Genomic DNA, 27,393 nt, shown 5'->3' on the forward strand with positions numbered 1-27,393 from the left:
GTGCTTCAATCGATAAATAAAAGACCTAAATTTTTGTATAAAATAAACTTAAAACAAATAAAAGGAATCCGTCCGACGGGAAACACATCAAAGGAAAAACAAAATTGTTATTTTTATTTAACTCTGAGCATTTTTATATTTATCTACCTTTTAAACCTTCTCTAGACTTCCACAAATAATTCAAGACCAAAATTAGCCAAATCGGTAAAGCCATTCTCGAGTTTTAGCGAGACTAACTAACAGCAATTCATTTTTATATATTGTATAGATATAGATAAAGCATGTTGTATTTTTTATAACTTGGGTTTCCCTGAATTTAGTTTGCTTTAAAGACAAATTATGTCTGAACTAAGCTGGTTTTTTATACATGGCATATAAATGATGTTTTTAATTATTTTGTTTTTTTTTTGTGTAGTATAGAGGATTATAATAATTAAGAATGGGTTTTGTTCGTGTTCCAGCTGTGGTCAGGGTACATGGAGTTGGGCGTGTCGCTGGTGACGGCGGGCGCGCTGCAGACGGAGCGGTGGCACACGCCGCGCATGCGGGCGCGCGCCGCCACGCACGTGCTCGCCGTTTGGAACATGCTCGGTTACTATATTTGAGTCGACTATTATCAAAGCCGGCAATCTGACTTTTGGACAATTATTGGTAAATCAGAAAAACGAATTATTGACTTTGTATTCCATTGGCAGTCACAAAACTCTTCGGAACGACATCTTAGATAAATAACAGGTTAACTATTAACCTTTATTTAATGCAGGTTTTGAACCGTATTCTTTGAAGGAGACGATTATATTCAAATCAATCTGTATTGACATATCAATAACATTTTTTTGTCCAAATGCACAGATTGCCACCTTTGATAATAGACGACTCATTTATACTATACTATATATTATTTCTATATATTACTACTCGTTCCCAATGTAGCAATCGTGTATGATTACCAAACTTAAATTCAAAGTTTAAGAAATTCAATGATTCCAAAATTGTCTCTCCAATGGACATGTCGGAAGATCCTGAGATCCTGACAAGTGAATTTCTTAAATTCATTCCACACTTGTGAAAAAGAAAAAAACTGAGGTTGACAAAAGAAATAATTCACATAATATGACCCTAAAATCTAATTAAAAATATAAAACTGAATATTTATTAATGCATGGTACAATGCACATGTAATGAAATTAATTTTGATCACTTCATTGATAAACCATAACTTTCCGATTTGGAAAAGATGTGGAACGTTTGTCTAATTTTGACTCGAAATTACTATGAAACACAATTTAGCTAACAAAATCATTGTTATATTATAATTATATTAAGCAAAGTTGTCTTGCTTAGTGGTGCGCACATGGTTTATGCTGGAAGCCGGATTTTGCTTTTTTTACTTGTTATTATTTTTGGAACAAAGTTCCTTAGGGGACGATGCAGAGGGGTACCTTAACCGGGAAAAAACGTCCGTAATGTAAGATTTTTATTAGTAATGCACACAGTGTACGACTTAACTTTGTAATAGCGTACAAAAAATAACATAGTTTTTTATCATTCATTGACCACGATCCAAACAACCGTGAATGAAGTGTACCACAATAAGTTCGCACGTTACCGAATGACCGTGGGTTGTTGCGAAACCTCCAGTTTTATTTTCTTTACACCCCAAATAGAACTTAAAATTAATATTTTTATAATAAGGAACTTCGTTCCCATCCGGTGTCCCACGACACCACACATCTTTTTTTATGTATCTTTTAAACTTGTGATGTGTATTGTGTGCCTAATAAATAAATAAAATAAATATTCGTCGTTAAGGCCCGGCCCAGCTCCACATGATACCGGGCGCGGTGGGGGCGCTGCTAGAGATCACCCTGATCAGCGAGCTGCGTCGCGGTGCGCTGGGCGCGCTGGTGTCGCTGATGGCCGCGGAGCGCGCCGCCACGGGCTCGGCGCGGCGCACCGAGGCGGCGCTGGTCGACAAACTGGACTCGCTCGTCGCCGAGAACAAAGCGGACGATCACTATCGACGTCTGTTCGATACTGTGTAAGTCGAGCTTCCATGTCAAATTTGTAGGACCTCTTGTGAGTCCGCGCGGGTAGGTACCACCACCCTGCCTATTTCGGCCGTGAAGCAGTAATGCGTTTCGGTTTGAAAGGCGGGGCAGCCGTTGTAACTATACTGAGACCTTAGAACTCATATCTCAAGGTGGGTGGCGCATTTACGTTGTAGATGTCTATGGGCTCCAGTAACCACTTAACACCAGGTGGGCTATGAGCTCGTCCACCCATCTAAGCAATAAAAAAAATATCGATATGTCATTGTCTAGTGTTTGACCGTAGTCGATGTCGATAATTTTTTGTCTATTCAATAAAACGAACGTAATTTTTTTTTTTCGGTTTTCCCAAGTCGTATCTGCAATAATAATTAAAACTACTCTTACGGCTTAACTTAGCATTCATGTTTTATTATCATAACATTATTTTCGACCTCAAATATTTTAGTTTTCATAGTCACCGACGTTAGTCGGAAATATCAATTTGCATAAGTCGTTTTAATTTGAATTATGATTGCCACTTATTTATTTAAAGTAATATTTTAGCTGAGGATATATCGTAACGATATTGTCCTGTAGATAAAATTCTATTATAATGTTATAAATCACTGTGCGATTAAAACGTCTACACAAAATTTTAGCCATGTTTTACGGTTTTTGATAGATTAAAAAAAAAAAAGTCGACCAGTTGTGAACTGTAGTAGGGACGTTGACAAATTTTCTTCTAATAAATCTGCAACGAATATCAAAATTATTCAATTAACACGCAAAATAGTTCAATTACAGTTCAACAACTAGACCAGTAAATAAAAATTCTCATCCCCATTGATTAAATTCAAGAAACCTTAATGTCTTATTTATCTCACTTTGTTTTAAAAGATTCGTGAAATTTTACAAATTGAGACCGGCTGTAATATGTTTATAAGTATGTATACGAAATTTACTGATATTAGACTCGTATCAAACACTTAAGGAGGAATAATTACTTATAGTTATTAATTTAACTAAAAAAATATTGTATGTAATGTGTATAATGTACTGTAAATATAATTCTGTAATATGTCTGTTTATGCTACACAAAATTAGAGAGCACTTAAGTTCAGTGTAAGTATTTTTCAACAATATGTTTACTAGTAGAGGCTTATCTATGTAATCCTATGTAAATAATAATAATTAATATTCAGATGTAGTCTGTTATTTTTGCGTTTGTTAGCCATGCCTTCTGCCATAAAACGTAGTTCAGTTTTCTTAGCACTTTATGGAATGTTTCTGTCAAAGTACCATTAACGCACAATAGATGGCGTAGGAAATGTATTTTTTCTCAACCATTTTATCATAGAGAATTACAGCTTTAAAAAATATTATTTGCATAATCTAAGTGACTAATTAATTATCTTTGAAACGAAACGATTAAATCGGCATTAATAATGACTGTTTTTACTAATACTTAATAAGCGCTTAAATATAAGATGCGAGTTCTTGTGTGTGTCAATAATGTTGACACTGTCTCTCAGGCTCATGGAGAGGGTGTCGACGGAGGGGTGGCGGGAGGCGGGCGCCGCGTTCGTGGGCTGCGTGACCCGCCTGCTGGAGCGGCTGCTGGACTACAGGGCCGTCATGCAGGGCGCCGAGCACAGGGACAAGAGGATGGCCGCCACCGTCAATCTCTTGGTAAGCTTTTTTTTTTACTGGTGTTAAGTGGTTACTGGAGCCCATGGACATCTACAACGTAAATGCGCCACTCGCCTTGATATATAAGTTCTAAGGTCTCAAGTATAGTTACAACGGTTGCCCCACCCTTCAAACCGAAACGCATTACTGCTTCACGGCAGAAGTAGGCGGGGTGGTGGTACCTACCTGTGCGCACTCACAAGAGGTCCTACCACCAGTAAGTCTTTCTACACGTCAGCCCAACACACGTTTTCCTCAACATTGTTAATTGTATGCTTATTGGTCGCGAATGGTAAGCTTCCTACACGTCAGCTTAAACACTGTCTCCTCAACATTGTTGATTGTTGGTCGCAAAAACTTATTAATACTAAAATAACAAAAAATCCTACTTTCTCCGATGAACAACGCTATTTTCAACAGTAGTAACACATTTATTTAAGTATTTGATCCATAAAACTGTCGGGACATAAAAAAAATGCTAATTCAACATAAATCAGTTTTTAATAAATATTTTTAAATTGTTGACAAAATATTTGCGTATATCATTAATTATTTTGGTTCTAGAATTTCTACAAGAACGAAATCGATCGCAAGGAGATGTATCTCCGTTACGTTTACAAGCTGCACGACTTACACATCGCCTCTGATAATTTTGTCGAAGCGGGATGTACACTATTGGTGAGTTACAGCCCTTAGGGTTATTTGATTAGGCTCATATATGTATAGAGTAGACTAGAATATTTAGTGGTAGTAGGCTGCATTGCGAGCCTTCAAGGGTACAAGGGTACGCATCACAATACCTGAATCGCCTTACCTTCCTGTTTTAGTGGCCCCTACAGTCTCCGGTAACAATCTAAGTCCGGGTGAGATGTGAACTTCTTTACTCTTTTTCTATGCGAATTAAAACAAAAAGGTGTATTGCAACACCTCAAAAAAAATAATCAGAGCTGGTACTACGAAAAATTAGAATAAAAAAAAATAGTAGAATTATTTTAGGTTAACAGCGTTAGTGTTGAATATTATGGTAGTAATTTATCGTAAAATACATTATTCCCTCAAGTATTTATAATTAATTAATGTTAAATTGACAATAGGTTTAACGACTAGTTTTGGAGAAGGAAGATGTTCTGACATAACGAATTGTGTTAAATACCTCATCTTTAAATCGCGCAATGGTATGCGTATGGTTATACATTGCCGCTCCATAAAATGTGAAATTACCAAATTTTCAAGGGTATCTTATTAAAATTAAATCCGTATTTCTGTTATATTGGCACAGTACATTATTCCCGTTTCGGATTCGTAATTTATAATTGTTTTCGTGGTGTCCACTTGTAGTTGTATGCGGAAACGTTGAGTTGGGACAGCGACCAGACCGGAGTGGACTCGGAACATCCCGACACGCCCGAGTGGAAGCGGAAGGAAGCTCTGTACAATCAAGTGCTGCAGTACTTCGATCGTGGGAAGGTTAGTTCATGAACGTTAACTGACTTAGCGTTCAATATTAGTACTTTAAGGAAATAATGGTAATGGGAGGAGGAGGCGTCGTAAAAAGTCTGAGCAAAAGTTGAATTTTACGAAGGAGCACATACGGTGAACGCCGAGAATGTGCTATTTTTTGCCTACCTATTTGCTAGGGACCATTTCAGCTATGCCCGGATGGATAGGTGAGGTCACGGACTCAACCTGAGGGAATTTGTTAACTAGCCCTAGCTCTTATAAAGAAAAGTCATTCTCATCGACGTGTTACTGCTAAAAAATTAAATTCGAATGGTTAAGCATCATAGCGGAATATTAGTTTCGTTTCTCCTGCCTATGCTGATAGCCTTGAGAGGCTATTTCAGCTTCTCCTTGACGTGTAGGTGAGTTCACGGGGCGCAAACCGGGAGTGTTGCCAACACTGACCCTAGCAAGAGCCGTGCTTCGCATTCATTCGCTTCGCAGAATCTACCACCGGATCGGAAACGTGACCCACTGAGAAGATCCGGCGAGAAACTCAGTGGGTTAAACTCGCACACTGAAATGCGACAATCGAATTGTGACGAAACGCCAATTAAAACCGGGAGTGTTGCTCACACTGGCCCAGATGGCCAGAAAGAGCATTGCTTCGCTACACCTACCACCAGATCGGAGACGCGACCCACTGAGAAGACCCGGCGAGAAACTCAGTGGGCTGTGTCTATGGGTTAGTTCTCTCGTCGAACTCTTCGTTGTAGTCGACGAGGATGGTGAATCCAATAAAACATTTTTGGACGACGACGGCTTTGTGTTGCCCCGTGGCCCGGGGCGGATTTGTAATTTGGGGAAATAGTTTGGATAATAAGGTTATCTACCACCAACCGCTCAATGGAGTCCTCATTACTTGGAATTTTGAGTCTTGAATAGCTTCCACATTTTGTATCTCTTTGTGCATAATTTTGGTGACCTTGACCAACTCGTTAAGATCCTTATTTATTGCTTCATGTTGAATTTCTACAGTGCGTCCAGTTCTTTTTAATTTTACTGTGCTTCGACAGTAGACGTTTTTTTATTCACTAAAAGCGTGAGTTGATTCTCATACTTGTTTATAAGTTCGATGTCCTTAGAGTAGTATTCTGCGAATCGTTCGTCTAATACTCCGGAGAGCGAATTTGCAACGTAGCCTATTTCAGTGATAAACTCGAGACGCTGTCTGGAAGTCATGTCATATTGCTGATTAAGTGAAAGTTAAGTAGTGTATAAATTCCTGGTATTCTTGATTTTATTGTATAACTAGCTGACCCGGCAGACTTCGTAGTGCCTTAATCGATAAATAAAAATTCAAAATTTTTATATAAAATAAACTTAAAACAAACAAAGGTATCCGTCCGACGGGGAACACATCAAAGGAAAAACAAAATTGTTACTTTTATTTAATTCCGAGCATTTTCATATTTATCTACTTTTTAAACCTTCTCTGGACTTCCACAAATAATTCAAGACCAAAATTAGCCAAATCGGTCCAGCCGTTCTCGAGTTTTAGCGAGACTAACGAACAGCAATTCATTTATATATATATAGATTAAGTACTGCATTGTTTTTGATTTTTAGGAGTTATTTTGGCAGTGGTCAATAATGGTTCAGGGCGTTATCGGAAGTGAGATAATTAAATAACACAACTGGTTAATCAGAGCGTTTATTCGCGACTGAACTTAAAAAGTTATAAGCAACGGAGCTTGCGGGCACAGCCGCATGTTATGACTACGCACAATTTTTGTTTACATAACAATCTGTGTCCCTACAGATTCGATAGACACCCACAAGGTTTCTCTAAATAGCTTATAATTTTTTTACGGGTGCTTTGGCTTGCCAATGTGGAGACGTTTGATATGATGTTACTACAATATGGTTTTTACCTATTAATGTTTTCTGATTTGGGATCTTTGTCTGACTCTGTTAGTTTTTTCCTTCTGCTTGATCAAGATAGATTCTTATAACTCTAAGTTAGATTATTCTGAATGGTTGCCAAAAATAAATCCTTAAATGACGTCCATGGACGTGGACGCACCACATGAGATAAAAGAAAAATATGCTCGTATTCCGAATTTTCTTCGGCTAGCTCACTATCATTTTCCTAATAATGTAGTGAATGTAGGTACATGCGACCAACGTGTTTGTAATGTTTTGATTGCTTCCTTTGACTCTCTTAATTATAGGCTTTAATTTTTTTTGTAAACAACGAATGCGCAAGTCTTGTCAATAATACAAAAACGATGTGTACGTAGCCTGTTTTTTTAAGGGAGGCAATTAATGTAAAGTTTTACGTTAAAACAGTATCTTATTTGAGGGACCAGCCAAGTATTTGGCTGATTCTTCGATCCTTGAGAATCTTTTGTATCATTACCCTACTTCTATACCATCTGCCTTTTTTATCTCCAACTACAACTTGAATTTGTTTCGTGGTGTTTTAATAAATTAAAACCGTTTGAAAGTGTCATCGTGTCATCCACTTCCTGGATTCCGATATCCGTCACCGGACCTTGTTTGACTGACACAGTATCTGTAACTAGACAGCTTAATTAAAAAACTTGAATAGGAAGAACGTGGTAAATACCCCGTTTACTGAATTGTGACACAGTTATATTAAGATTGTATGCATGTATTCATATGCATTTTCTGCATACTAAGTCTTAAAAATAATTTTTAATAATAAAATATAATAAAATCTATTGTAATCACTGAATAACGCAGACGACACTTGCGTAATACTTAATAATAAATAATCATATTATAATATGTATAGAATTAAATTTTAATATATTAATAGTTGGTTGTTTGTCATTTCAATTCACTAATTCAATCATACGTCTATAATAATATTATTTAAATATAAGAGAAATATAAATATACTGTATTCATTTTCTAGTGCTGGGAAAAAGGATTGCCCCTCCTCCGCGAATTGGCAACCCTATACGAAATAAAGCTGTGCGACTACGCGCGCTTAGCGTACTGCTTACGTATGAACGCGACGTTCTTAGACTCGGTAATGGAACAGCTGAGGCCGGAACCAGAGTACTTCAGGGTTGGTTTTTACGGGAAAGGATGCCCGTTGTTTGTCAGGGTGAGTTGTCTTAAAGCGTTTGTTTAGTCAGTGTGCTTTTGAATAATTTGGTAAGGAATATTGTTCGTATGATCTACATGTTTTTTTTTAATGCTTAGATGGGTGGATCAGCTCACAGCCCTCCTGATGTTAAGTGGTTACTGGAGCCCATAGACTCACCTTGAGATATAAGTTCTAAAGTCTCAAGTATAGTTATAACGGCTGCCCCACCCTTCAAACCGAAACGCATTACTGCTTCACGACAGAAATGGGCAGGGTGGTGGTACCTACCCGCGCGAACTTACAAGAGGTCCTACCACCTTCCCGCCTGTTCCTGTGTTCAAGCTTCATGCGTTTCAATTTCAAGGGCTGGACAGTTTGACAAATGTGATTCAATAATCACTTAACACTAGGTGGGCCGTGACCTCGTTCACCGTGAGCGTCCTCCGGCTGTCTTCGCTCCATATTCCGATTTCCCTAAACGTAAACATAAATAAAAAGTTAATTAACGAAGTGGCTCCAGTTCTTTTTTGCTTTACTAATGTTACGCGCTCGGGTTCGGGATTAATAAAAATTCTACCGAAGTGTAAATTACAACTGTATTTATCGCTGAGAACACTTAACAACCACATTAAAATTCTCAATTCAATTCTTCGGGTGATCAGTTCACTACTTCGCTTCGAGTAGATATTCGATTACTGATTGACTTCGTGCCATCTCTGCAACGCTTTTATAGTCAATACAACATCCCTTGAATTATCGAGAACATTCCTCACAAGTCGAGTATTTTTAATGTGTGTTTCCGCTATCTGACAATAGATGGCGTTGTAATTCGCGAGCGTTCTAGATGTTACTAGATCCTTTGATATTCGATTCGGCTATATGGCGATACGTGGCGTTACTCTTACCGGCGTAACACTAATATTCATAATTGGAATGTATAACATTAAGGAGTTTCAATTTTACTATTTTCAGAACAAGCAGTTTGTGTACCGCGGTCACGAGTACGAACGTATCGGCGCGTTCACTCAGCGACTGCAGGCGGAGTACGTGTCGGCTCACATACTCATGCGGAACACGCCGCCGGACGAGTCGGTCATAGCCAACGACGGACAATGTTAGTTTCAATATACATCACACACTAATTACATATTCTTATTCTCAGTCGTTTGCACTTTTCAGAGCTTCAGAGCACTCTTCTGGCAGAGCAGTCGTGGTTATCAAATTACATATAAGCAAATTAAAATTAATTGCCCAAACACCTTGATGTATACATTGCACAATCACTCATTCGAAACCCATGTAATTTATTAATATAGTACTAGTGGTCCCCCGGTAGTCGAAATTCAACTATATTTAACTGAAATTATAAGTTTGAACATTATTAAGGTTCTATTGTCAAATACTATTATTATACTTCTTTAATCACAGACTTTGTCAAGACTACACTATAAGCAAATAATATTAAAGATAAACAATATTAACCTATTCTCTATTTGATCACAGACTTTGAGCAATAACAAAAGTTTGACAATAAACATAGAGTCTATATGTGTGTGTGTGTCAAATACATGGTAGTGTGTGTAATGTTTTTTTTACTGATTTAATGTATTATTAATGCATAATTTTAAAACCATATAGCATTCTGTACTCCTCTATATTATCTATAAGTGTGGGAAATTTTATACTCCTCCGTCCGCATAAGATATGAGTTTTCAAGTCTCAGTATAGTTACAACGACTGCCTCGCCCTTCAAACCGAAACACATTACTGCTTTACGGCAGATATAGGCGGGGTGGTGGTATCTATCCGCGCGGACTCACAAGAGGTCCTACCACCAGTGAAACGTTCCAATTTCAATTCGCAGATATTCAGATCTGCAACGTGAAGCCGGTGCCGGCGCGTCGCAGCTGGCCGAGCGGCGCGCCCGACCAGGTCAAGCGGTACTACGCCTGCAACGACGTCGACACGTTCCTCTGCGACCGCCCGCTGCAGAAACCTCCCATTGACAAGGACAACGAGTTCAAGGTAACCGGTTTTAACGGTACGCAGCGGCTTGGCTGTGCCCCTGGCATTGCTGACGTCCAGGGGCAGCCAGCAGACGGCAGCCACTCAGATGGGCCGTACGCTCGTCTGCCCACAAGTGCAATAAGAAAAGCCAATCATTAGTCTTGTTTTTAGAAGACTAAAAGAGCTCACGGCACACCTGCAGGTGTTAAGTGACAATCGGAGCCCATAAAACATTAATGAGGCCATCCAACTTGAGACGCGAGTCCCAAGTCGAACTGGAATTCATTACCAATTCGCGGTATATATGGGCGGGATGATGATAGATGGTTACTACATGTATCTCATCTCATTTCAATTATTTCCATTTTATACCGTAGCATATATACATGTTCGTACAATTTTATTATTATGTTTTTGTTTTTAATGTATTTTATAAATTCTTCAGAGTCTCTGGATCGAAAGAACAACGTTAGTGACCGAGAGTCCCCTGCCGGGTATACTGCGCTGGTCGGAAGTAGTATCACGGTCGGTCGAGGAAATACCACCAGTGGAGGTTAGTAGCCATTTTTGGATACGTTAAAGTACACATATATTTTTAAAGTGGTGACAATCAACCTAATATAAACTAGACGTTTCGACAAATATCTCTTAATTAAAATTGTGTCACTTGAGCTGAATATAGTATTGCGATATAAAAAATTATGCTCAAATATATTAGTAACTCAAAAATAATTAAATTTGAAAGTTTTTCGAAATTTATTATTATTTGAGCACATCTTTATTTCTATACTAATATTATAAAGAGGAAAAATTTGTTTGTTTATTTGTATTGAATAGGCTCCGAAACTACTGAACCGATTTGAAAAATGATTTCACTGTTTGGAAGCTACACTATTCCCAAGTGACATAGATATAATCTTTTTTGAAAAAAATTAGGGATCGTTCCTAAAACTCCAATAATGTAACCCAAGGTGTAAAAAAATCACCTAAAATATTGTATACATCGCGTGCCCTGCGAAAACTATTCATGATAGAATAAAATAATGTACTGCGACTTTGTAGAACATATTTTCATATTTGTGTAGTGTTTGTGAATAAGCGCGTGGCGTGACGTCACACTGCATGCGCGTCATGAAAAGTCTGCTCATCTCTCTCTCGCGCGGTCTAGCTTATGAGTGTGAAGGGGACAATTAAGGTTTTGCTTTTATTAATGTTTAATATAGCGTGGTCATGTTTTATTATGGTTTTAATATTAAATTATCATTGTCTAATTATAATTGCATAAATAAGTTGATCAAAAATGCTTGCAATAGCTTTACCGCGGCAGTTCCCGAGTGCCACACGTATTTTTTTATTTAAAAAAATATAACGATGTTAAATATCGTTGTAATTTTTGTTAAAGACCCGAGCGGAGCCGGAGCGGGCTGCTAGTTATGAATAAAAAAATAACTGGAAACAAATAACGCATGGTCATCTGTCCCTAAATTAGGATTCCTTGTTTTATTAAAATTTGTACCAGAGACTGACGTACATATGTTTAACAACATACATATATAGATAATTAACGCCCATACAAAAAGCAAACAAACCACGGTTACGAAATCGGGGAGCCCTAACTGCTGCACCACCGAGTCAATCAGAATAATATCATCTATCTTCTTCTTCTATATAAATAAAAATGAATTGGTGTTCGTTAGTCTCGCTAAAACTCTAGAACGGCTTGACCGATTTGGCTAATTTTGGTCTTGAATTATTTGTGAAGTCTAGAAAAAGGTTTAAAAGGTAGATAAATATGAAAATGCTCGGAATTGAATAAAAATAACAATTTTGTTTTTCCTTCGATGTGTCCCCCGTCGGATGGATTCCTTTTGTTTGTTTTGTTTGTTTTGTGTTTATATTATCCAAAAGTTAAGGTCTTTATCTATCGATCGAGGCACTACAAAGTCTGCCGGGTCAGTTAATAGTAAATATCTATATTTTCAGTTCGCATGCGAAACTATGGAAGCGACCGAGCGCGAGCTGCGCAGTCTGATATCCCAGTACACCGCGGACCCGATGCGCAACATCAACCCGTTCTCGATGCGGCTGCAGGGCACTATAGACGCGAACGTGCAGGGCGGCATCAGCAAGTACGAGCAGGCGTTCCTGACGTCGGAGTTCGCCCGCAGCGCCGCGCCCCGCGAGGCCGCCGCCGCCGCCAAGCTGCGCCGCCTCGTGGGCTCGCAGCTCGCCGTGGTGGACGCCGGCCTGGCGCTGCACGGCCGCCTCGCGCCCGACGAGGTCAAGCCGCTGCACAGGTGCCTGGCCCTCTACTCAAACCATCGAGATGTTTTACTTTTCTCCTTTTTTTGAAGTGAAACTTTATTAGAGTCTTTGTGATGTGATTTCAAACTCGATGAAACGAAAAAATGAAACGTGAAGTTAAAATATCAATTCACAGAGAGCGCTACCTAATACTATAAAAGATGATTTACAATTATTTCTATTTAGTTTGTTATCAACTGATGTCGCTGCACGTAAATTCAACAATTCCTAAATCGCGATGACGAGATGTTACACAGTTGATAGACGTTCCCGTATTCCTCTTGATAAATCGTACTTACGTGGCGTAGAGATTTCGTGATTATGCAGGCGCTTCCCCCAGGGTGCGGCTGCTCCATTGCACTGCGGAGTGGTTCGTTGTTGACCCTTGCGATTATTCTTATATTTTATAAGGTTCACTTCTACCGTGAGTGACTTGCAGTGACTTGCACAAGACACACACATATTTTTTTCCTACCTTGCTGAGAGCCTTGAGAGGCTATTTCAGCGTAACCTTAACTAGTAGGTGAGCTCACGGGGCTCAAACCTGACGATGTTGCTAACACGAACCCTAGCAAGAGCCGTGCTTGGCAGAATCTACCGCCTAATGTCGATTTATTGTTGTCTAACCTTAATAGGTGTCTCATATGCATCGGGCCGATGGTGAAAATCGTGTCCAAAAATTTCGTTACATAGACATAAATCAAACTAACAAGAGCGTTTTAAAATATAAATAATTATGTTTCTGTATTGTACTTCGTGTGTTGCTCCGTATGTAATGCTGTAATAATCGGTTTGAAAGTTTCGGACATTGAAGTTTTTTAGTGGGGGCTGAAGAGGGGTATTTAGTAAATTCGAGAAAAGCAACTTTTGATATAGAATTTATAATGAGGATGTGAACACTGTTGTCACCGCGGTGAGCACTCTGTATTCCGTAAAAACATTTTAAAATTTACTTATGCCTAAAAAATAATCGTTTCAATCGAGTGCTTGTTTTGTGAAAAAAAAAGACTGGTTTACGGGCAGCGGTAGGCCGCGCATATATTTTCGTATTATTTATTTTAACCGCAAAGTAATTACATTTAATATCAGTACATAGTATAAAACAAAACCGCTGTCTCTGTCCCTATATCCATATGTATGCTTAAATCTTTAAAACTACGCAACGGATTTTGATGCGGTTTTTTTAATAGATAGAGCGATTGAAGAGGAAGGTTTATATGTATAATAACATTCATTAAATAGTGGAGAAATCAATAATAAATTACAGTTTCCGAAGCGAAGCGAGGGCGGGTCGCTAGTTATTTTATAAACAATAAAATCGGAGCCTCCAATGAACACCTCTAAATTAAAATTTTGCAATTTTCGTTTTTCACGCAAATTGCTTCACTATTTTAAAAGTATTACAAATCATTATTGATGGGGTTCGAAGCAAGAGTAAATCAGATAGTTACACAAAAAAAAAACATAAATATATCCGGAATAATAAAGATTTTATCAACTTTTTTTCGTTTATACGCTACGAATTTGGAGTTAGCGTTCATTGGAGGCATCGAAATATTCTCGAAGCATACATTTCAATTTGATATACATTTTCAGACGTCTTGTGGAGAGGTTCAACCAACTACGTCAGAATTTGGGTCCCGGCCTGGCCCGAGCTCGGCGCCAGCTGTCCGAGAGCATTGTCAAGTGAGTGCAATATACATACATATATAACAGTCATAGATTTATATTTGATCCTACAATTATGTGATTGACACAACCGCATAGATTTAATTTTTTTAGCCATAATAATAATGATCATGATTATAATGAAATTATGACGAAATAAGATGTAGATGGAAGAGGTATTTTGAAAGGTTGATGAATGAAGATTACTGGTGGCAGGACGTCTTGTGAGTCCGCACGGGTAGGTACCACCGCCCCGCCTATTTCTACCGTGAAGCAGTAATGCGTTCCGGTTTGAAGGGTGGGGCAGCCGTTGTAACTATACGTGAGACCTAAGAACTTATATCTCAAGGTGGGTGGCGCATTTACGTTGTGGGTGTCTATGGGCTCCAGTAACCACTTAACACCAGGTGGGCTGTGAGCTCGTCCACCCATCTAAGCAATAAAAAAAAAACATGCATCACATGTCCATACCACGCTAATCGTTCGCTCTTTAATTTCTCAATCACTTCACACTTTCTCTGATATACTCATTCTTTATCTTGTCCATTCTTGTCAGTTCACACATCCATCTCAACATTCGCATCTCTGCCGCATTCACTCCTCTTTCATGCTTTACTTTCGTCGCCCTGAATCCAGATCCATACAGTACGACAGGTCTCTTGATCGTTTTGTAAATTGTCCCCTTGGGCATAAGAGGCAGTCTACAATCGCATGCTGTTGCAGAGACCTGCCGATTTTCCATTCTTATGTGACTAGGAGATGTATGGAAATAGTAGTGCAAGGAAATAGGTAAAGGTAAAAGGAAATAGTAGTGGAAGAGGTGGACCAAAGAAGACATGGATAGAGTGTGTGAATGACGATATGAGAGAAAGAAGAGTGAGTGTTAAGATGTCGGCTGATAGAGGAGAAGTCTTCTTTGTGACAAAGAAGATAATTTATGACAAAGAAGATAATTTATAGTAGAATTAATTTTTTATTTTACATTAGAAAATTTCACATTCAAAATTTCACAAGTGAATTCCGCTGGTCCGGCGTCCCGAGGTCCCGGGTGATGGGAGAGTTGTGCTCTGCACTAAACGCTTCACTTTCCCCTTTTGCTTTTTCATGAGTCATGCGAGGTTCGGACGTGAATTGTTGAGCGACAGGAGATTTTAGTCGGTTCGACTCCGACATACCCCGCCCACTATCCCCAGTGTCCGGAAGTCCGGCAATTTCCCCCTGACAAAAAAAAAACTAAGTGAATTGATTAATCATTGATATTGTTTTCAGTACGCCGCTACCTCCGGTGCCTGCCCTTGATAAGAGATCTCAAAGTATTCAACAGACCGAAAATTACTACGAAGAGGGACATTTCTATGATAAACCGGTAAGCGTTTTAGGGTTGTGTAACACTGAACGCCTGGGGACGCCTGGCGTGCTGCCGTACCGAAACCGCCCACATAGAGTTGCCGACCTTCGCCTCGACGACCTCTCGGTCGGGGGTCCTAGGGGTGGCGCCGTGAATCTGGTTGTAGTGTTAACCGCGGGAAGCCCCCTACTCTGACCGGGTTCTAAGCTCGGGCGGATTTCGGACGTCGGGTGAGAGATTGCAAGGGGAGTTGTTTGGTGGGTACGGCCCTAAAACATCCTGCGACCTGCAGTCTTCTCGCAGCATCTGCAGACTATCAAACCCCACATATAGTAACCGGCAAACATCGTGAGCAAATGACCTTGACTGCGCAGAACCGAATTTTAGATCACTTTGGTGGTGAGGGTGAGGCGCGACGGCAGGGGAAATCATATCGAGCGCGTTATTGGTAGATCAGTCGAACCTTGCGTCCCGCACCGCGCCTTCGTTCCGCTTGCTCCCAAAAGTACGCTTGCGTACAGTGAAAAGTCTATCGTTATTAATCGTTAAGTTATATTTTGTTATAATTGCTTGTTGACTTTGTTGCCATTGCTATTTGTTGAGTGTTTGTTGATTTTTTATAAAAAATACACTATGCCGCGACAAACTGGTGTAGTATTCAAAAGAAAGGGTAGAAAAATTGTGTACGACGTATATTGCTTCATTATAAAACAGGGGAAGAATGATATTATGGAAAAAGTAAAACAGACTTCGGAAGCAACAAAAACATCAGTGAGTACTGTTAGGTGCATTATTAACGAAGCTAAAGGCTCTGGCTTGCTCATCGTGCTTGGGACTCCGGGTAAGAAAAGATCAGCGAAGAAGAAAGTTACCGGAATGGATAGTTTCGTTCAATCTGTAATAAAAAGATGTAATCATAATAACTACATAACAAGCAGCGAAACTCCGTACCGTAGAAAGGCTTCGAAAATTTTAAAGAAGATATACATTTTAATGGCTCGGAATGAAGTTTACGACGAATTATGAAAGAGCTAGGCTTCAGATGGAAAAAAAAAAACAGAAAATAATCGGAAGCTGGTAATTGAAAAAAGTAACATTCGATTACTACGAATCGAATATCTTCAAAAAATAATTAATTATAGACAAAAAAGAAGATCGAACCGACCGAGTCGTAAACTACACCGATGAGCCTTATGTCGACTTATCACGATGATGGCGACTCGGGTGATGAAAACAGTGATGATGATAATGGTCAAGATTATGATAACGAAAAAAAAAAATACAAATACCAGCTTCGCTTCAAGTGAACGAAGACCTGGCAACAGCTCTAGTTTTGACTTAATAGAAGGAATATCTATTTTACCCCAAGATTAAATTATTACAATTATTAACCTATATTTTTTGTTGATGTTCTAATAAATATATAAATAAATACATATGTTGATTTTAATAATTTAATTGCATTATGACGCAGAGTAAATAATGTTTTTGCACGTGAGTGTACCATGCGCAAACTTACCCCCACTACGTCAACAAATGCTCAAGAAGTTTGCCGGCTATTATACCTCGCTTGCCCCTTAGGCGTGGAAAGTTAGTATGATGTTCGGCGCCCTGCGCGAAAAAAAACTGTGTAACGCTAGTTTTAGATAATAATATAAGATGATACACGAACTTTTCAACCTAATTCAAGGTTGGTGGCGCATTTACGATGTAGATGTCTGTGGGCTCCAGTAACCACTTAACACCAGGTGGGCTGTGAGCTCGTCCACCCATATAAGCAATAAGAAAAAAATCAAAAAATAAACAGTTATGGTCTCAACACACTCGTTGTGTTCTACAGTTGTCAGTTGAAGACCCACTAGAGCAGACCACGATGTCGGCCAGTTTACCCGTGTGCGACAATCGCGACTGCAACGACGACGGTTCGATGGTGAAGTCGGCGCCGCCCTTACCTACCAGGCCCAAGTCCGGGGATCCGCGGAGCCCTACGCGCCCGTCCACGGATAAATATCGGTAAGTTAACTTTCTTAATTTACATACCTAGTCAGGTCATAAATTCTGTCACATGTTTAATGTAAAATAATTGAAACAAGTTTATTCATTATGTAACCATTCATATACCAAAATGAACTTAACAAAACGTAGATTCTTATGACACTAAAGTTTATTCAAAATGACTTCCGTGATTTTGAATACAGGCCTTCAATCTGCGCGGCCAGTCGTCTATCGCAGCACGAACGAGGTCCATGTCAATATCGGCGGCTGCCTTAAACAAGGATGTCTTGAGTGACTCCAAATTGAAATGAGGCTTTGAGCACGCCTTTTCCTCCAAGTGTTGCCATATCTTGTAATCTAACGGATTCAAATTTGGACTGGAGGAGGGCGAGTCTTCCTGCCGGATGAAGTCGATTTCACGCGCCGCCAGCCAGTCTTGTGTGCTCTTCGCTCTATGAGCTGGCGCCGAATCATGTTGGAATACCCAGTGCCTGTTATTGAACATGGTATGAGAAACAGGTTCCACAAGGTTCGTCAGGACTGTATTTTGATACACAACTGCATTCGTTTTTACACCTTTCTCACAAAAATGTACCTCTGTTAAGCCCCAATAAGAAACTCCCACCATACCATGAGCGAGGATGGACAATGACCTCGTTGGACACGCGGAATACGGTTGCTGGCTTCTTCACTACTGTGTGCGTACACCTTATCATTTTGTTTGTTGTAGCTCTCTTCTACCGATATTTTTTTCCCGCGTACCGCTTCAACAAAGCGCGGCATCTCTTCAGTCTCAGGTCCATTAGACGAGCATTCAAACGATGTCCTGTTTTTCTTCGATATGCCCGAAGCCCTAAGTCTTCATTTAACACCCTTTTCACCGTGGTTCTGCTTAACCCCATCTGAAGGGCCAACAGTTTCTGCTTACGTTTGGGATTTCTTTGAATTCGCGCCTTCACAGCTTTTATCACTGCTGGAGTCCTAACAGACCGAGGGCGACCACTTCTTGACCTGTCTGTTCTTGACTAGAGTCTTCATTGTATCGTTTGATGGTACGATAAATGAATTTCTGGTTATATTCAAATTTTTCAGTATGTTAAAAATTTGAATTGGCGCGTAACCGCAACGATGCAACGCAATAACTGCAACACGGTCTTCTTTAAGCGTCCTCTCCATATTTAAAAATGAGTAAAATTCTAAAAGTATACATTTTTATTTTCATGAACAATTCGAAATTCGAATTCAATAAACTTTTTGTGGCCAGCATTCTAAAAGAAAAGTTTTTACTGTGTGACAATACTTATGACCTGACTAGTTATGTAAATACTGAAATTAGAACCCTTCAAAGTAGAGCATAACTTGACATATAGAGGGGGAAATTAGTACATACATATGTATATGCGTGCTGACAGCCCACCGAGTCGTGGACTTCACAACGAAATAATAAATTCTAGAACATACATACAGTAAGTACATTTAATGCAAATTAAGTGCCTCTTAGGCTATCAACGATTAGGTAGGGTTTTATTTTATTTTGTTAAGAGACGATGTTCCTTCATCATGATAGTCGATCGTGAACTTGTTCTAAATACATTATTGTTAAGAATAATTTGTAGCTGTCTGCGGCGATTGAATAACCGCATCATTTCTAGCGTCCTAAAATCTTGATCCCAAATCCATCAGATTGGTACTACTTTTTGTAAAAATGACTTCAAAACGAATCTGTTTTTAGTTTTTTTCTTAAGATTCATAGGTCAATTATTTAGAGAAATATTGTCTACAACAGCTCGCATACATATCTGCCTTTTGTAATATTTATCTAGTATAAAAAAAGGCTTATCGATATTTTTATAATTTTTATAGTATTTTTTTTTCAAAGATTTGCCTTCATCTAAATATTTGTACAGTCTCGAATGGTGAATTTCTTCGGACACGTTTTGCAACGAGTTTGATGGTACAAGACCGCGCGGGAGGTCACAAATGCGCTGGACCGTCCAATTTAAAGCTGACGTGGGGGGTCCCCTAAATGAGTGCATTAGAATGGCCTCGAGCAGGGAGAGATGGCGGGACATCGTGAGACACATCAAGTCTGTCCCTTCCAACACTACATGACGATCACGACCACTCTGTCAAGAGTGACACGATTGAGAAGAAATATGTCAATAATTCGAGTACTTATTTCATTGGTTTTGTTTCAGCGACTCGATCGATATTGATTTCGTCGAAACCCGTCGTCACAGTAGAACGTCGTGGAGCGAACCGACCGATGCCCCGCCGCTGCCCCCTCGCGTGTCCGGTAAACAACAAACGACAGAATTGACTATAGTTTCATGTCCATTGCGTGGTATCATTGAAATCTTCCATAATACCCTTTTCGTTTTTTTTTTTGCATTTGATTACTCTCAATAATCAACTCCAATCTTAAGTGCTTCCTGCCCTAAACACATCATTACGGATCCTCCCGATCCATTAGCGGTGCTTTGAGGGATCTCAAGCACCGGTCACCGTCCTCGCCGAACCCGTCGCTTGCGATGAAGGACTCGACGAGTAAATTAACCCATAGACATAGCCCACTGAGTTTCTCGCCGCATCTTCTCAGTGGGTCGCGTTTCCGATCCGGTGGTAGATTCTGCGAAGCACTGCTCTTGCTAGGGCCAGTGTTAGCAACACACCCAGTTTGAGCCCCGTGAGCTCACCTACACGTCAAGGAGAAGCTGAAATATTTCAAGGCTATCAGCTTAGATTGGAAAAAAAACATAGCACTATCACAAATCCTTATCGATGTTGAAGGGCAGGTCCCTCTCTGATTTTACATAGTTACTAAAATCTCTACTCAGTCTCAATAACATTGCTTAAGAGCCTTACTTACCAGATACTCCAAGTCCGACGTCATCCGTTGTGTAATGTCAATGAACTTAAAAATGTACGTAGGGGGAGGTGTCCGGTCGTGGTGCGACGCGCCCCCCGCGCCCCCGCGCCGCGCCCGCTCCGACCCCGCAGACGACGCGCGCGACTCCGGCGTCAGTGTGGACGCGCACGCCTACACCAACGCGGACGAACACCGCATGCATAAAGGTACGCGTGCGCTATCTCTACAGTAGGTAGGCAAGTGCTTGGCTCTGCCCCTGGTATTACTGAAGTCCATGGGAGACGGTAATCACTCACCATCAGGTGGGCGTATGCTCGTCTGCCTACGGGGTACAGAGGCAATAAAAAATAAATAAATTAAAAACCATCAGATGCTTAATTTTTGAAAATACTGGTGGTAGGACCTCTTGTGATTCCGCACGGGTAAGTACCACCACCCCGCCTATTTCTGCCGTGAAGCAGTAATACGTTTCGATTTGAAGGGTAGGCCAGCCATTGTAACTATACTGAGATCTTAGAACTTATATCTCAAGGTGGTTGGCGCATTTACGCTGTAGATGTCTATGGGCTCCAGTAAGCACTTAAGACCAGGTGGGCTATGAACTCGTCTGCCCATCTAAGCAATAAAAAAAATTAGTCGAATTTACTATTCAAAAATCTTATTAATTTGTTACCCGTATTATTAATAGATCTCGACCTAACAGTCGAATCCCTTCGCTACGAAGAAATCATCTCGATGATGTCGGAGCCTCTTCGGGTGGGAGATGACGAGATACCCCCACCGATACCTCCGAAGGGGCTCGGACATATCAGCAGCTTCGATTCCGGCCATCACGAAAACGGTGAATCGCATTGTTAATATCGTAAAATTTCTCTCGGTTGAGATTACCAAAGAAGGAGGCTATGTACCAATGTTGAGGTCGATATTCGGTGGATCTTGGAGTCAGTTCTATCTTCTACCTCGTTCGCAGCCAGCAAGGAACTCATTTAAATAGACTTTAATGAGATTAAGATTGAAGAACGGGCAGATCTCAAATAAATAATCAAGTGATGACTATTGAGGTATCTGCAGAGAGAAAAAAATCTGCGCCAGAATAATTAATGAAAATAATTTCAACGTAGTCGTTACAAATGTTTTCTGTTTAGTAAATTTTTCTTCTCATTTCTAATATCCGGTGTTCATATTGCTCCATGTTTAATATAGAATTAATTTTACTTTGTAGGTTATAAATATTATTATGAATTACGTATCGCCTGACGTAAATTTTTAGCAATGTTTTTAACTACAATTTACCAAGTTCTTCCAATAGGCAGTTGTTACATTACAGGATGAATTTTTATATCTACAAATCATTTAGCAGTTAATCTAAGCAATAGACATCGCTAAAATTAGATGCGATTTTTATGAAGAAAATGAATTTTTGTATACTTTTTTTTTTAAATCTATATATAGGTACATTTTATATTTTTTAAATATAATGCTTCGATCAATAATGCTACTAGATTCGCGATTAGCGCTTCAAAAACGGCCCGAAAAATAAGACCACAAATAAATTTGTGGTCTTATTTCAAATTAGTATGGTCCAATCATAGCCAACATTAAGACGTCAAAACGCTGCACTGCGCGTTCAAAAACTGAGTAAAAAACTACCGTAACACCAAGGTTTTGGAAGGAATATCTTTTTTTGGTAAGTTTATATTATAAAACGAATTTCATAAAATAATAAAAAGAATTATATAGTAAATAAAATTCAATTTACGAATATTGTCATTGTTTGGCCAATGCTTGCAACAAGGCACCAACTATTGTAACAAACATCACCTATTCTTGAACAGGGAATGCATAGAGTAGTTTTGTTATTTTATAATGTTATTTTTGTTTGTAGATTTCCTAGTAGCCCCTTTTCGCTGTGCACAATGGATATATATTGTCGCGAAAGAAAGAGGATAAGAAATATAGAACCCTTATAAAAATTCTAGAATTGTTCAATGGTGGTGGCAAATCAATGCAAAAAAGTATTATAAAAACTTTATATGTATGTATAAATATTTTAAGCGTATATGCTGAAAAGGATTTGTTTTCTAGGGGAAACGAACACAGCTATAAAATAAGCCTAAATTAAACTGATTATAGAAAAATTCTTTGATATAAGATTAAATTATATTTGTAAATAATTAGATTATAAATTTTACAGTGTGTTAGTTTAATACATAAATTTTGTATAGTATATTTGTAAAAAAGAGGTAATTAAACCTACATTATTGTTTTAATTACTTCTGTATAAAGAATACGTGGAAAACATGTTTCTTGTTTCCTTTCATATTTTTTTACTTCAATTTTATTATTTATTACCTATTTGTTGTAATAGCGGCCATGTAAAATATTATCTACTACTTTTTTGAATCGGTCAAAAATAGTTGCGACCATACAAAACAAACCTAAAACAAATATATTCTGCAACTCTACGTCTTTCAATACTTACTGTGTTCTGAGCATTGAAATGTAATACCAAGAACTACATCTAGTTCCACAATACAATAAGTACGAAATTTTAAACAAATATTTTAAACCTTATAAATTAGTCTTTATGTATCATTTTAGAATAAATATTTTTGTACTGATGACTTTTTATGTTCAAGTGACATTTTAAATTTATTCCATAATATTCTTTCCCTGACGAAAGGACCTAAATAAATATATTTTGCAATGGTAATTAAACTTTATGTTTAAGCATTAAGGTTTATAATTAGCTGAAGTCGTTAACATTATTAAACTTTTTTCTAAGAAATGAAGATGTTTTCGTGTCTCCAAACGTGGCCACTCGAGCGTCTTATTTTTGTTCCTGATCCTTTATCTAGTACTATTATTGATCGAAGATATAATGTCTACTAAATGAATTGCTTTCCAAGATTTATTCGTCTAGTTTCTAAGGGTCGATGTCGTTTGATGTGTTTCTTGTCGGACCGCGTGCGAGATTAAAGATTTGTCAATATTTATTTGACGAGGCCATAACTTGGTGATATCTAATTGAATGTAAATAAAAATACACCAAAGTACAATAATATATCTGATCATTTATTTTTATCATTTTATAATCTGTGCTTCTTTTTACGAATACAATAGCTATACGCCATTTAAAAAAAATGGCGTCTTAATTTATTCCTAGGAAAAATTATCGGAATTCTATCTTTTTAAAATTAAATACAACAAGTAAGCTACAATAAATTTGAGTCAACAAAAAACGTGTCCACGTCGGATCGATGGTTTTAGTGATGTTCTGTATACAGCTTCCAGTGTCCAATCGATTGGGTCTATTATTGGATTAACTTCTTGAAAAAATTGGCGTAACAAAAAAGTAATAAACTAAAATTTCGTTCCATTCAACATATTGTATTAGTTAATTGCTCAATTTAAAAATGCAATAATGCAATTTAGGTTTGCGTTGTGTAACCATTTAACTTAAACATGAAGTTAAATGGTTTAACTTTAATACTATATAAATTGAAAATGTGATCTTTGAAAAATTTTTTTTGGCGTCTTATATTTTATTTAACTAAATTTTATTTAATTATTACTTATATTGAAAAGACAAACTAATGACAATGCGAATATTATTATATTGATTAATTTTGAACTTTTTTAATGTTCGATCTCTTAATAAACGAATTGTTTTTAAACTGTTTTTAAACTTTAATACTATATAAATTGAAAATGTGATCTTTGAAAAATTTTTTTTGGCGTCTTATATTTTATTTAACTAAATTTTATTTAATTATTACTTATATTGAAAAGACAAACTAATGACAATGCGAATATTATTATATTGATTAATTTTGAACTTTTTTAATGTTCGATCTCTTAATAAACGAATTGTTTTGAGGTAAAGTAAATAAATAATTACAAAAAAAAAATGACAACGTTTTTCTACGCTTGAGTATTTTAGTAAATTTAAATTAGCGACAAAAAAGAGAGTACGCTAGAATATATTAAGCTATAGTCTGTATCAGTATTTAAATGTTTTCGAACATATTATTAAATCAGCTATACATTTTGGTACAAAGTTAAGATCTTTATACTATATACCGTGTTCTTTACAAGAGCCTTTTCTATAATCAAGTGATATTTTGTTTTATTATATTATAGCTTTTCACACCGAAATCTAGTTTATAAGTTTTAGTACAATAAGACCTAACTTCCAACGAATAATTTCGTAATTTATTTACTTCATTCTGGATTGAAAAATTCTAACAAAGGAGTTTACGTACGCTCGCATTGCTACGTACAATTATTTAGTGTATGATAATATATATTCTAATATGAAAAATAAGTCCAACTTTATTAATTATACGACCAAATTGCATTACGTAATATTACTTTCGGTAGGCAGCGGTTTGGCTCTGCCCCTGGCATTGCTGAAGTCCATGGGCGACGGTAACCACTCACCATCAGGTGGGCCGTATGCTCGTCTGCCTACAAGGGCAATAAAAAAAACGTATATCGTATAGGAATGAAAGGCAATTTGGTTTAAGCGACATTTCGCTTAGTACACGACATTTATCTTGATAATTAAAGGTCCGTTTTACTTGGTATTAGTATCAACAATTCGATATTTTTAATTGAACTTCAATTAAGTATACCCCACTCAAATAGTCGAAGAAACTTTTTTTTTGTATTGATATTTTTTCCAATTTTGAAAATTTAAATGGCTCTCATGTAAAGTTGTAAACATCTCCGTTTAACTAAATAGCCTTTCACCGTCTATATTAATTGCTTTAGACACTCGCAATTCCTCGAAGTCAGTCACCCAGACTAACATGCGCGTGCTATTTTCTATTACAGAAATCATTTACATAAATATTATGTATATTTTTATTTATGTCAAATTTGAAGTAGCTATTTTTTAATTAAAATCAAATATTTGTCTAAAATGTCCACTAAAAATATTTTTTATGTATATTATGAAATAATATTGTCGATATGTCTTCATTATTAACATAAGGAATTGTCAATTGTTGGTATTATGCAGATTATCGTAGCTGCTATAATAAAACTGCTTGTACGAGTTTTTTCAATTTGACTGTATTCTATTCATTTCCGAACAATGCGATATAGTATGTACATTATTTCATTTACATATATGATTATTGTCACAAACAATAATGTAGTCAATAAATGTTGCTTGCAAAAAAATTTTTTAATATACATATTTTAAATGTTCATGAACTAAAAAAGTCGACATAGCAACGACCATCTTTTTTACATTCTTCAGTGATATTTTGATTTTGAATTTACTGTATGAATTATGCGTAACATACAAATAAGTGATATTTTATTTTAAACATTATATTATGATATATTTTTATATTTTTCTTTTCTTTTATAAGATAAGTGATAATTTTTTTTTATATTAACTTTGAAACGAGTATTGAGTTTTTTTATAGTTTTATTTTACATTTAACAATGCAATACTTTCTCGCATATTTTACAGCAAACTTATAATAGGTGATTTTTTAAATACGCATTTACACCTCGACAGGTATTAATAAGCCATTAGCATGCCATTTTTGTTTGTACATTTAGAATATTGACAGGTCATTCAACATATAATAAAAGTTTTATGTACCTACTGTTATTTTAATTTTTTTTCTAGAAATACTTTTATTTCTCAAACATTTACCGTAATTTCAATCTTAAAAGCCACTGTTTTCTTTTTCAACGATAAATCTTATTTATATCAAACAAGTAATTTACATGATAAAATATAAAGAATAAATTCGTATTATTGTTAACACAATTTGTGAAATGCAACTATATTAAGTTACCTAAGATTGAATTGTATTGGACTGAGCGTTTGTAAGTTTTTTTTTGCAATATATGTATATCACATTTGTACGTGGAAAAAAATTTATGTGTAATAATTATATTCATAATATTAGTTTTATAAATCGTACCAAAAAGGTAGGCCATTTTTGATAAACTAATCGATCGATATCTTTCTGTCCTATTGAATGTTGTAAAAGAACAAAAAAATGACCAAAATTTTAATTCGATGTTATGTTATATAAAATTACAATATTATATTTTCATGAAATTTGTATATTTTTGATTGAGAAAATAAATTTTTAATGATAATTAAAGTAAATAAAAAATAAAATTATCACCAATATGTACCGATTTGATATGATAATTTTGTGAAATATTAGACATGCTCTTTTTTTAAATTGCAATAAATTATTTTTTTGTCAAAATAACAGTTCGCGTTACGTCTGATGCATGTATGTACGTATGCGAGAGAGCAAATTGGTCGCAAAATGATATTATTCAGTACAAAACGTAGGCTCTTGTTATTAAGGAGACTAGTGATTTGTAGCCATTTTTAAAATTTTATGTATTACGGAGCGAAATAAATTTAGCTGTCAATATATTGAATTTGTTTTATTTTGTATCTTTTTTTTTTTTTTTTTTTTTTATGATTGAAGGATTACTGGTGGCCCGGAGGCCTTTCCAGTTTCACCAGGACAGGTGGGCGAGCAAAGGCTCAGCCAGGAGGGGTGGGATTTGCTAACAGCTGCCCCGAGCGCCTCCGAAGGAGACCTAACAACTCAAGAGTAGCTGCTTCGCGAATGAATCTACTACCGGATCGGAATCGCGACCCGCTGAGAAGATCCGGCGAGAAACTCAGCGAGCTGATTCATGGGTTAGGTTGCACGGCGAACTCTTTGTCGAGTTCGACGAGTACGGTTACCGAGGTCCCTAAGCCTGCTCCTAGAGCTGAAGGCGTCTAGTGCAAAGGTTATTGGATCTGATGGATCCGTAAGGACGTGTCTAGGGCGTCGACGGTGACTGGCTCCTGCATGATCAGGATTCGGGGAGTAGTCAGCGGCGGCTACGATAAGGCGATTATCATGACGATCTTGTG

The 27,393-nt window shown here is 37.4% G+C and overlaps 1 protein-coding gene across 1 annotated transcript in view; it reads left to right on the forward strand.

The window, feature by feature from the left end:
• Positions 1–26,898, forward strand: part of LOC101744579 (dedicator of cytokinesis protein 3) — a 76,798-nt gene extending 49,900 nt beyond the window's left edge. The window contains exons 20-35 of the mRNA XM_004931995.5: positions 462–591; positions 1,813–2,041; positions 3,566–3,722; positions 4,287–4,400; positions 5,061–5,189; positions 8,107–8,301; positions 9,256–9,397; positions 10,148–10,308; positions 10,736–10,843; positions 12,274–12,587; positions 14,191–14,280; positions 15,532–15,628; positions 17,451–17,623; positions 19,804–19,901; positions 20,537–20,680; positions 21,163–26,898. Coding sequence (XP_004932052.2) covers positions 462–591; positions 1,813–2,041; positions 3,566–3,722; positions 4,287–4,400; positions 5,061–5,189; positions 8,107–8,301; positions 9,256–9,397; positions 10,148–10,308; positions 10,736–10,843; positions 12,274–12,587; positions 14,191–14,280; positions 15,532–15,628; positions 17,451–17,623; positions 19,804–19,901; positions 20,537–20,680; positions 21,163–21,332 — 2,451 coding nt within the window. The 3' untranslated portion in view covers positions 21,333–26,898. The remainder of the gene's footprint in view (positions 1–461; positions 592–1,812; positions 2,042–3,565; positions 3,723–4,286; positions 4,401–5,060; positions 5,190–8,106; positions 8,302–9,255; positions 9,398–10,147; positions 10,309–10,735; positions 10,844–12,273; positions 12,588–14,190; positions 14,281–15,531; positions 15,629–17,450; positions 17,624–19,803; positions 19,902–20,536; positions 20,681–21,162) is intronic.
• The last annotated feature ends 495 nt before the right edge of the window (positions 26,899–27,393 follow it).

This window comes from Bombyx mori, chromosome 22 (genome assembly GCF_030269925.1).
Source record: "Bombyx mori chromosome 22, ASM3026992v2".
Taxonomy (NCBI): domain Eukaryota; kingdom Metazoa; phylum Arthropoda; class Insecta; order Lepidoptera; family Bombycidae; genus Bombyx; species Bombyx mori.